Source organism: Esox lucius, chromosome 1 (assembly GCF_011004845.1).
Source record: "Esox lucius isolate fEsoLuc1 chromosome 1, fEsoLuc1.pri, whole genome shotgun sequence".
NCBI lineage: Eukaryota > Metazoa > Chordata > Actinopteri > Esociformes > Esocidae > Esox > Esox lucius.
Genome location: NC_047569.1, coordinates 4368398 through 4380758, shown reverse-complemented (window position 1 = coordinate 4380758; position 12361 = coordinate 4368398). Strand labels below are relative to the sequence as shown.

Here is a 12361-nt window from a genome sequence, read left to right as displayed (position 1 = left end):
TAAAAGAGGTGACGCGGCATAGTGGTTAACATGCCCCTGTCACAACTTTTTTGAAATGTGTTGATGGCATCAAAATCAAGATGGGCATGTGTTTTTCCTAAAACAAAATAATTTTTCAGTCTCTGTACTTTTTTCAATTAAATATAGGGATAAATGATTTGCACATCGTTGCATTGTTTTTATTAGCATTTTACGCCGCATCCCAAATTTATTTGGATACAGGTTTGTAGAAGTTAAAAAAAATAATTGGTCAGAGTTTCATTGTGTCGGCCAAGTGTGTTCCAGCTTTGGTACACATACGGCTGTGGCAGGGGTTTCAATCTGTCCTACTGTTCCTTCAGCAAGAACTCTGCCCTTTATCTTTCACCACTTTCCTATCAAAAAAAAAAAAAAAAAGTCTTAAAAATGTATAGAAAAATGTAGATTATTGTGAATGGATGGACATGACGCAATTAAGCAACCAATCCATAGCTGGCCATCGTCCTCAGAAATTGTTCCTATTTTAGTGTGCGTGCTTCCTATACTGGGAGGTATGTGTGTTGGGGGGGATTATCCATGAACATGTTGACTGATAAGTGGAATTCTGCTAGCGTCTCTGCTCATGGGGGAGGCGCACAGTAACGGTTTACCACCCTAATCTCCTTATAATACGGCTCTACCAGGGGCTGTGGTTCTTACCTGTCTTTCAATGACCTTAGACCAGCTACAGAGAAACCAACCCAATACTAGTCCAGGGAGACACCATGACAAAAACACATCTCAAATCAACTCAGTGTTAGCCCCGGCCACCATGTGTTCATATGAGGTCACAGGGTCCTGGGACAGGGAATAGGACCGTAATCACTGCATCGAATGAAGTTAGTGTGACAAATAGTACACTCCGTATCGCCTTTGGGTTGTATGTTACAGCAGTGCACTTTTTTAGGAATAGGGTGCCACTGATGTCCTCCAGTATAAGAGATGGGGGCATTTAACCGTGGTGGATTAGAGGAATGTCCATGTGAGAGACCCTGCATTTATGTGCTACATTTATGTACTATATGTTCCACTCTTTCTGTCTCTTTCATCTCTCCCCTTTCTCTTTGTAGTCTCTTCCTTTTCTTTTACCACCCCAAATCAATCAATCAATCAAATGTATTTATAAAGCCCTTTTTACAACAGCAGTTGTCACAAAGTGCTTTACAGAGACACCCGGCCTTAAACCCCAAGGAGCAAACAACAGTAGTGTTGGATTTCAGTGGCTAGGAAAAACTCCCTAAGAAGGCTGAATTTTAGGAAGAAACCTAGAGAGGACCCAGGCTCAGAGGGGTGACCAGTTCTCTTCTGGCTGTGCCGGGTGACATATTAAGGGTCTAATTAGAATAATAAATACATTTCTCTGGGCTAAATCCAGTCTATTTGATTCTAGACTAGGTCAAACGTATGACCAGGTTCAACATTGGCTGACCTAGCACAGGAAATAGCTCCTTAAGTAATTTTGTTGGAATCAGGTCTAGCTGAGAGTTTGTGGGTTTAGAACTCATTACAAATTTAGTAAATGTGTCGAGTGATACGATATCAAAACATTCAAGTGTCCCCATTGACACCTGGTCAGGGAGGTTCAGGACATTTTTAGGACAACTGAGATTTTGAGGACCATAACTATTTAAGGAGGATTCAGTTATTTGTTTTCTAATGGTGATGATCTTTTCATCAAAGTAGTTCATGTATTCATTACAACTAAAGTGAAGACCCACTTGCTAAGCTTTGCTTTTTTGTTAACTTTGCAACTGTATCAAAGAGACATTTTGGATTGTTTTTGTTCACCTCAATCATGTTGGAGAAATAAGCTGATCGAGCAGACGTGAGTGATTTTCAGTATTGTAGTGTACTATCCAGAGGTGGGGGACTCGAGTCACATGACTTGACTCAAGTCTGACTCGAGTCACAATTTTCAGGACTTGTGACTTGCTTGATTAAAGTATCAAAATGACTTGACTTGACTTTGACTTGAGAACAAGTTACTTGAGACTTGACTTGACTTGAAGTGGAAGACTCGACAATGACTTGAACTTATAATAAACAAACAGCAATACAATTATTTTATATGTTGTGACATCAGCACCACTAATCAGCGTATGTGCCTTTAACGCTGCACAATTCAAACCGCGCCAAACATGGCAGACAGTAACGTTAGTCGAGCTCCACAAATAGTATCGTTTGGATACAAGGACTTTGAACTGGACCGTGTGAATAAAAAAAGATTTGCCAGATGCTAAATATGCAAAAACGTCAAATTTCATTTGTCATTTTAAGAACCCCAAGGAAAGGTAAGAAAGTAATCTCTTTCTATTCAGTTTCACTAAGATCTATAACGATTAAGTTACTAATGTAATGAATTAATATTTTGTTTGTCATAATTTGGCCTTGGTTGCATATTATGTTTGTTTTTTTCTTGTTAGAAATGTGACCATTATCATTACTGAATACGTCTGGTAAATAGATGTAAGGGAATTTGACTATAACAGTGGCATAGCCTGAATTTTAATGTTGATGAGCGGGCATGTGTATTATTACACGTAGGCTATAATGTCTGTATTAAATGTGCGCATTTTCAAGTGTTTGTGGACTGCGCGTGGAAACTAAAAAGCATTGTGCTTACACCATAACAGTTAACTTTACTGCATGAAAGGCTAACATGGAGGTGCCGATGTGATTACTAGCACCTAAACATTTCGAAGAGTTTTATTTTTTTACTCATACAGACAAGAATAATTACAGCGTAATTACATAGTAGCCAGTTTTTCAGTCACAATAATGAATTTATAAGGTTGTTATTATTAGCCCTTATTACATGGATTGGCGGAATTCCAGTGCAGAATGCGTGTTATTTCTTGAAAACAGACCGTTGCCATGAAAAACAGCGTGTTGCTATGGGCGCAGCAGGATTCTAACCAGAGACGGAACGGTATTTGATTTTGAAATCGAGCTTCGCACAGAGCGCACGTCAGAAACAGAGGACAGTGTGTGTGTTCATCTCTTTAGTACTGTGACTTGACTTGACTTGAAACTTATAAGAACTCGACTTGACTTGCTTGATTTATCTGAACTGTGACTTGAGACTTGACTCGAGACTTGATGGTTAAGACTTGAGACTTGCTTGGACTTGACCATGTGTGACTTGTCCCCATCTCTGGTACTATCTATCCAGGCCAGTCTGAATACTTCCAACTTGGTGGAGCGTCGCTTTCGCTCCAATTTTCTGGAGGCTTGCTTAAGTGCTCTAGTATTGTCTGTGTACCAGGGAGCAAGTTTCTTGTTGCGTATTTCTTTAGTTTTTAGTGGTGCAACTGTGTCTAATGTGTCTAATTGATCGTTTACAGATTTATTTATTCTGTCGTTAATGAGCGAACTTGTAAGAATATCAAGGAATTTATTTGTAGTCCGAGAATTTATAGTACGGCCTTTGAGACTCATTGTTTGCGGAGCAAGTGGATTTCTTGTTTTTACGGTAATAAGACAGTGATCCAATAATCCAAGATTTTGGGGGTAAATTATTAGATCTACAATATCTATTTCTCGTGACAGGACTAAATCTAAGGTGTGATTGTGGCAATGTGTTGGACCTGAGACATGTTGGATAAAACCCATTGAGTCAATTATGGCTTCAAAGGCTTTTTGAAGAGGATCATTGGACTTTTCCATATGAGTATTGAAATCGCCAAAAATGTGAATACTATCTGCCATGACCACAAGGTTAGACAAGAATTCTGGAAACTCAGTGAGGAACATTGTGTATGGCCCGGGAGGCCTATAAATAGTAGCTGTGTAAAACGATTTATCGGCCTGGTTAACTTTCATTAGTAAAACTTCAAAAGAATGAAACTCTGTGATATGTTTGAGAGTAAATTTATATTTACAGTCATAAATATTAGCGACACCCCCTCCTTTTCAGGACGCACACGAGGGATATGATCACTAGTATAACCAGGAGGAGAGGCCTCATTTAAGGCAGTGAATTCATTAGGATTTAGTCACGTTTCACATAAAGCAATAACATCTAGTTTATGGTCAGAGATTAATTCATTTACAGCAACTGCCTTTGGAGCAAGAGATCTAATATTTAGGAGTCCCATTTTGAGATGCTACAGTCATTTCTACTTTTATTTGTGACCGAGGCAGAGGAAAGCTTTATCTTAATACGGTTGTTTTTGTTAGCACTACTTTGTTTAACTTTTCTCAGCCTGGAACGAGTCACAGTGGCAATAGGTAAAGCTGTACTAACCACTCTGGCTATGCTATCGACAGACTCCACTATGCTAGCAGGCTGGCTAACAGCCTGCGGCCTGACCTGCACCCTATCTCATGTTAAGGCCAAAAAAAACCCTGATGGGAAATAAAAAACTACCTCACTGTCATTTCTCTTGCTTTACCTCTTTCTGTTTCTCTCTGTCCCTTGTTGTCTTTTTCTCACTGTCTGTGTCTCGTGCTCTCTCACCCATAACCAATAGATTCGAGACTGGACTATGTTAGTACTCCCACCCCACCCACAACCTCCTGGCAACACACACATGCCTAACAAATCCCCTCCAGGAGATTTTACTGGAACACTTTCTTGAGTGATTTAGTAGGTATCACAGCTTCCGGGTGGGGTTGTTCGATTTTCTACTGCCTTCGTTTTTATTGCATAAATAGTGAAGATACCAATTTATTTAACTTGAACTAGGTCAAAGTAAGCTACATGAAAAAGTTGTGGATATGGATATGGAAAGGCAGCTTACACTACATGCAGTTGTATGATTGTAACATCAGAGAATCTGGCAGTGTTTTGAATGGTATAGTAAACAAAACTGTAAAATATTCTGTTTGCTGGCAATTTCTCTTATACATTTGTGAAGCGATTGGAGCCCCAGATAAGGGGCAGGATTTCAGCATGCACCTATTCGGCTAGATGACACTCGATAGTTTTAGTGCCACCACCTTTCACCTGGGAGGGAATCCTGTCCCCCGGGAGGGAATCCTGTCCCCCGGGAGGGAATCCTGTCCCCCGGGAGGGAATCCTGTCCCCCGGCCGGGAATCCTGTCCCCCGGCCGGGAATCTTGTCCGGGAGAGCAGAACGCCCTCTTCTACCGGTCTCGTCTTTAACCCATGCCAACTGGCACTGGCACTATTGACTACATAATGCACTCAATTTGACCAGATCACTTTATGCTCCAGGTAAAGTTGCGATATATACGTAATGGGGTATAATTTAGGATGCAACGACAAGCTGCATCCAGACAGGCTCAAAGGAGCCATGCTGACCCTCATTAACATTCCATATGTGTTATGGTGGTACCCTCACCTGACAGATACCGTATCTCACCCGTCTCTGGTTCACTCTTTTTTTTGTCCATTTTCCTTTTTTGCTCAGTATGGTTGGATGAGCAAGTGTTTTCCAATCCAGGAATCCTGGCCCAGCAGTCTGAAAGGCCTTTACACAGCATCCCAAACGGAACCCACTTTTTACCAGGTCCAGCACAGGTCATGTTAAAATGAGTACACCATATAATGAATTGGTTGACATTCAGGGCTCACATGAGTACTGAGCCATGTGACCAGCCGAGGTGGAAATTGTTTTCCCAGTTTGCGCAAAGACAAATGTGAGGTCAATTAGTTTGATTTCTGTCTAGGTCAGCAGGCAACAGTGGTGAAGAGTGAGGATAAGCTTCTTGATTGCGGGTTGTCAAGTTCCTTTGAAAGCATGTTCCCCTGCAGCACCCACATGCCCTCATTTCCAGTTTCTCTTTCTTTCCCCCCCTTCTGATTTTGTCCCCGTGGACCCATTTCTCAGAAACACTCCACAAGCCAGATGTTGAAATGTTGACCGTTTCCTGTGTCAACAGATACCAGGCAGACACACCATAACTGATTAATGTCCTGCTTGACCTCTCTAGCCCTATCTTTTTCTCCTCTTTCTCTTTATTCCTGTCTTTTCCTCCTCTCTTACTCTGCCTTTTCTGTCTGCTTTCCCCTTTCACATGTTCTCTCACTTCCCATATGCTTTGCTGTTCAGGGCTTTGCTGCTGTCCAGCACCTCTCTCATCCCTCTCTCTGTGTATTGTCACCTAGACTATTGGACCGAGTACTCGGTCAAACACTGTGACATCAAACAGGACACAAGGCCCTCCCTCGGCAAGACTGCAGGAAAAAGCAAAGGCTGGCCTGAATGCTTTCCTGCTCATTCCTTTAACACTCCCTTCTGCTACCATGCCAAGACCAGTCAAAGGAGTCTGTCAATGTTTCCTTAGCTATGGGGGGAAAAAACTCCAGTCAGTCAGGCTGCCCGCTTGCTCAACTCGCAAATCGCTTTATCTCTGGCGAGCTGTCGCTGAACCCTCAATTGTGTGCATGCTAATAATGATAATAATGCATGATAATAATAGGGAAACCAGACACAGCAATAATAGGTTTATCGTCCCTGTTTTAAGCTAGCGAGTAGAAAAGAAAAGGGACTTGAAGATGCAGAGAACATCTACCCCTTCCATTGGTAGTTGCTGAACTCACTGCCCCTTTGTTGGAAATTGGCATAAAGTAAAACAACTCTCAACTGTCGCAGCCACTGGGAGACTTTATCTCGTTGGAAATGAATGGGAGCGTGCCTCTTTGCGGTGCTAGCGTGTAGTGTGCACAGGCCTTTAAAGTGCCAAAGCTACACTGGCGTTAGCTCATCCTGCTGGGCCACCAGAACAGCTGGACAGAGAGAGAACAAGATGGCCTAGTGGACAAATTATACGACAATACCAGCTCTGGGGCATGTATTGCCAAGATGACAGAAATGTTAAAACACTTGTAGTCAAAATAATCTTACATTTTCAAAATCTCATGGACAACAGTGGTGCTGTTGAATTGTTGCTAGACCAAACGAATGTGTTTCGGTCCTTAGTCTTAAGGTTTAGACTCATTATATTCTAGGTGACAGTATTTGGATCAAGATGAAAGGTGTAAAGCCTCTCACCATGTGTATTACTCACTACCTAGCATCTAAACACAGTGTTTTGTTTTCCCAGGTCTTTAAAGGGGAATTTCAGCTACCTGATTTTCTAAGAGAACAATCACAGGTACAGTAGCCATTCTGCCTGTAGTTCTGTTCTACTGCGTCTTTATTTACCAAATTCCACTTTTTTACATATTATTGACGTTTTTTGACTTATAACCACCATAGTAACCACCATATAGCTGGTATTAGTAGGCAAATGGTGGCCTGCATTTGTTAGAAATCTGGTAATGTTTTTCCATCTACTTTTAGTTATTAATTTCTTTCTTCTGTCTCATTTTTTTGGTCATGACATGCTGTCTGCTAGCTTTCCTTGCCTCACCTCACCGTCTGCTGAACTGTAGTCTGACTTGTGTTTTCCGGTCTAATTTCTCAACTTTTCTTCATGTTTTTGGAATGTGTCCTCTCACATTAGTGGTTAGTGTGCCTGCCCCATTTTTCTGTTTTTCCTGGTTGATTTGGAGACATTCAGGTTGTGCACTCTTTAGTGGAAGGAGTACTTCTGCCACCATGTGGCCGCCACCCCACATGACAGGCAGCAATCCAAGCCGAATCACTGTGATTTTTGTGCACATGCGTTCATGTAGGTGTGCGTGTTGCAAGTGTGCAACTAAAGCCAAGACGAATTTGACTTCTTTCAAGTGATCATACTTTTGGCAGACAAGTTCATTTTGAGTACAGAACAAACTCTCACACCGGAATCATTCCTGCCCCTCCCCCAAATGAGACGTCACTCTCCTGCAGTCCCCAGATGATTCCATTATGGCAAAAAGTCTGACAAATGTGTTTTTCTCCCTGCAGCTTCAGAAGACACCAGAGAAGCCCAACCCTAGTTAGGAAGAATGGGGGGGGGACCATTACAACACAGGTGGGTCAATCAATAATTCACTCTTATTCCCTATACAAGGCCAATGGGCCCTGGTCAAAAGTAGTGCACTACATAGGGAATAAGGTTCCATTTGGGACTCAGAATGTGAGACATCTTACTGTAGATGCTTCGCATTAAATATTGTTTCCTGAACTTCTTGTGTGGCCAGCTATTTGATCGATTTGGTAAATTCCTTGCTAGTATCAGGTCTGATTTTAGAAAATGGCAGTTATCACAATTGATTGGATAGGAAGGGCATGTTTAAACTGAAGCCATGTTGTCTTCACTCTAGAATTTTCTTGAAGATGGAAAGAGCTGCAGCTGGAGTACTGTCTGATGGTATGTAATTTGTCTTAAATGGTTCACTACTTTTAACTGTTTAATCAGAGCCCTTCTGTTTCTTTTGATTGGGAAACAGCTTGTTTGCGCTAGACTTCTAACGATGAATGTGTCATGTGTTTGTGTTTCAGAATCAGATACTGGGTACTAAGGGACAGGATGGAATTTAATACTTGCACCACTACCTTTTTGGGGACCTCAGTGCTTTTCTGTGGAGACACGCAAGACACAACAGTGTGTGCTATCTTGACTGGATATTACCGTTTTACACACACACACACACACACATACGTGTTTGCCTGTGTTTGTGGGGATCGAACCAGCCTGCCTCTGTGGAGAACTCTCTTGGCCTTTGATGTCGTACTGTAAAATAATGATGTTTGTCACAAATGTGACCATAGAATGTCAATGTTGCTGTTTTTATTTGTCACATCTTGCTCATCTGGAATTTAAACAAAATAATGATTTCTCCTGGCTATATACAAACCTGTGATTCTGTTGTAAGAAACTGCAGTGGAAATAATGAAACATTTTAAAAGGAAGTACAATATTTATGGATGAAAGTTAACTTTTCAGAAATGCAATATCTATTTTCATGTTAGTTTTTTCTTCTTCATGCCTTTGTATTGTGCAATTCTATGGGTACTGAATGAAGTACAAGGTCTCAGTATTGACAGTGATAAAAATAGCTTTTTGTAAGTTGTGTTCACTGTGTTTCGTTGTGAATGGGAGATTCTGCTGTATGGTGAATTGTGAAAGGGTGGTGTGGATGTAACCAGAGGGAGTTTAAATGTCAGAAGTAGTGCAATATAGGAAAAATAAGGCACCATTTAAGCCACAACCTGAATGTTCTTAAAGAGTTGGAGAAATCGCCACATCTCGTTATTAAAATGGTTTAATAATATGGAACAACCTTTATAGTAATACATTACATTCAAGGCAATTACATCCTTTAACATACAATACATACTCTGCAAGCCAAATGTTGGCTTTTCAAAAGAAAAGAAATAGATTTTTTTTTTTTTTTTTTTTAACATCAGTGCATAACATTTAGAGAAAAACACATAACAGTCAGCAAAGTGTAACAAGGCTCCACACATTCACTTATACACAGCAATCGGCATTCTCAAATACACTCTCCTCTAAAACCAACATAAAAAATATACTCTAAAATACTTTTTATCCTCATACCATCCTCATAGAAAGTGGGCTTTTTCAGTTTTTATGATATTTATTTACATAAGTATTGACTTGAGATGCACAGATTCTCAAACAACAGAAAATGCACAGTAGTTATAATGTAGAATTAAACAGCGCAATTTAAAAAAATATTTTTCCACACCTATTAAACAGTCTTGGAGATACAGTATGAAATTGCACGTTATCATCGTTGTCATGCCACAGAGAGTGCTGTTTTGAGGCTTTGGTACACAGTCCTGATTGGAAGAAAATAGCTAGCACTCCTAAGGGCCTCAAACACTGAATTTGCTAGTTTTAGCAGCGTAAAGGCTCGATTCAATCAGACCCACTTCAGCCGACAGCCGGGTGGCGGTTATTTTGGCCATTGCAGAAGTGGAAATGCGTTATAGCCGTCCAAAACCACAAGCTTCCTGCACCTATTGCGGACAATGCCATTAGACCACCTGATTGAGAAATCTGACAAATCCAATGCAGATATGTTTATAACCAAGTGTGGAGGCGGCAATTACCAGTTTAAGTAACATGCGTTTAACTTGAGAAACATTAACGGTCAACAAGCTGCGTAAAAACATGTCAATAGATTGCTTTTATTATACATTTTATGCATTTACTGTAACTGCGGTAATTATAGTAATTTCTTTCATATCTAGTGTCAGGTATGATGGGCAGTTATGTTGACAAAAAAATTCTCAGTCGTAGCTACCAATTGAATGGTCATTAAAATTATTTCCAGTTGTAAGTGATGATATACCACCTTCCCACTTGGTTATCATTAAAGCATAAGTAGACAGCTCTGAAAATCTTGCCTCATTGGGTTTTTTGCATGCACACAATTATTTTTTAGAATACTCAGATAAGTATAAATAGTTAGGTTAAAATTCATACATGCTTTTCAAGAAGAACATTTTCCCTAACCTTGTTTAAATGAAGAAAAAAAGATGAAAAGGAAAAAAATGGTCTACCACAGTGACCATATTATTTTGGGAAGTCCATTTGATTCAGTTTGGATGTATAGGTGAAAAATCGCTTTCTAAAAGGCATACTTTCACATACACTTCACTCATGTAAATGAATAGTCTTGCGCTGCTGGTGATAGCATATGCGCAGTTTAAACAGACCCGTTTGAACTCTGATAAAGGTATTGATGTCCTTATAATTCAAAAGATTGCTTCAGATGTACAGATTGACGTATGCTTTCTATACTAGGATTATGATCGTACCCCCATTAAATGTTTGCAGTAATAGTGGAATAACAGTGTTCCACAATATTTTCTACCTAGACATATTTTGGGGCAGCACTTGACTTGGGGTAAAACAGGTGGAGGAACTGACAAATCGCACATTAGGCTATGTTCATTAAAATGTATGTGTTAATAAGGCTTGTTCCGTTGAAGTAGCATATCCTAGACATCCCAGACGGCTCTTTTGCCTAAAACAGGAGCCTAAAATAGCATTCTGGAACACCGACTGTTCCAGCCCAAGTCAAGCACCGGTTTGGGGTCCATACAAGAGTGCAACCTATATGCAGACTTTCTATTTCCAATGTTGAGTGGAAAAGCAGCACCTTCCCTCTCCTCCAAAAGTGTCACTAAGAGATCTTTCCTCAAGCACATCAATTCATGGCAGGTGAAATCCCTCTGTCCTTTCCTGGTTGCAAAAAATCTGTTTCACTTCACTTCTGTAGTTTAAAAAAAACAAGCAGTGAAGGGGAATCATAGTGCCATCTAAATCACGTTGAAATATGTTACCAATATGCAACCCTGTTTCCAAAAAAGTGATGCTGTGTAAAATGTAAGGAAAAACAGAGTGCAATGATGTGCAAATCATTTAAGCCCTATATTCAAAAGGACTACGTTTTTCAACCCTGCTCATGGAGGCACCCTGCTCTGCATGTTTTATATCTCTCCCTGCCCTAACATACCTGATGTAGCTCATTAAGGACTTGATAATGAACTGATCATTTGAATCAGGTGTGACAGCAGGGAGAGATCTAAAACATGCAGCGGGACACCCAAGAGCAGGGTTGAAAAACACTGCTATAGAAAATAGTACAATCAGTACTTAGTACATATCAAATGTTGAAACTGAGAAATGTTGTTTGTTGAAATATGTACGCACACTTTGAATTTGATGCCAGCAACATGTACCACAAATGCTGGGAAAGGGCCAACAATAGAATGGAAAAGTTGTGTAATGCTAAAAATAAATCTGGTGGAACATCTCACAAGTAATTAGGTTAATTGGCAACAGGTCAGTAACATGATTGGATATAAAAAGAGCATCCCAGAGAAGATGCAAAGAGTTTATGAATCTCATCAACCACGGTACATAAGATCATTAAAATAATCATTAAGTCCCAAAAAATCTCTTTATTTAAGGGACAAGGCTGAAAACCAATATTGGATGGCCATGATCTTTGAGCCCTCAGGCGGCACTGCATTACATAGAGGATTCTGTGTGGAAATCAGTGCATGGGCTTAGGAACACTTCCGAAAACCATTGTCTGTGAAAACAGCATGTCGCTGCATCCACAAATGCAAGTTAAAACTCTACCATGAAAAGAAACCATATATAAAGATCCAGAAATCCCAGAGCACATTAAAGATGGACTGAGGCGAAGTGGAAACCTGCCTGTGATATGACAAATCAAAATGTTTGGGAATCATGGACGCCGCATCCTCCTGGCTAAAGAGGAGCTTCTTATCTGCGCACAGTTCAAAAGCCAGCATCCATGATGGTATGGGGTTGCATTAGTGCACATGGCATGGGTAACTTGCACGTCTGTGAAGGCACCATTAATGCTGAACAATATATTCAGGTTTTGGAGCTACATATGCTGCCATCCAGATGTCTTTTTCAGGGAAGGCCTTGCTTATTTCACCAAACTACATTCTGCATGGCTTCATAGTAAGAGAACAGGTGCTAAATTGTCCTGCCT

At 40.4% G+C, this 12361-nt stretch overlaps 1 protein-coding gene across 2 annotated transcripts in view; it reads left to right on the top strand.

Annotated features, from left to right (window-relative positions):
- Nucleotides 1-8922, top strand: part of tpst1 (tyrosylprotein sulfotransferase 1) — a 61683-nt gene extending 52761 nt beyond the window's left edge. The window contains exons 4-7 of one of the 2 annotated variants that reach the window (XM_010879131.5): nt 7030-7080; nt 7818-7884; nt 8177-8223; nt 8355-8922. In XM_010879131.5, the coding sequence (XP_010877433.1) occupies nt 7030-7080; nt 7818-7853 (87 nt within the window). In that variant the 3' untranslated portion in view covers nt 7854-7884; nt 8177-8223; nt 8355-8922. The remainder of the gene's footprint in view (nt 1-7029; nt 7081-7817; nt 7885-8176; nt 8224-8354) is intronic. The other variant, XM_010879950.5, reaches the window with a different exon arrangement.
- The last annotated feature ends 3439 nt before the right edge of the window (nt 8923-12361 follow it).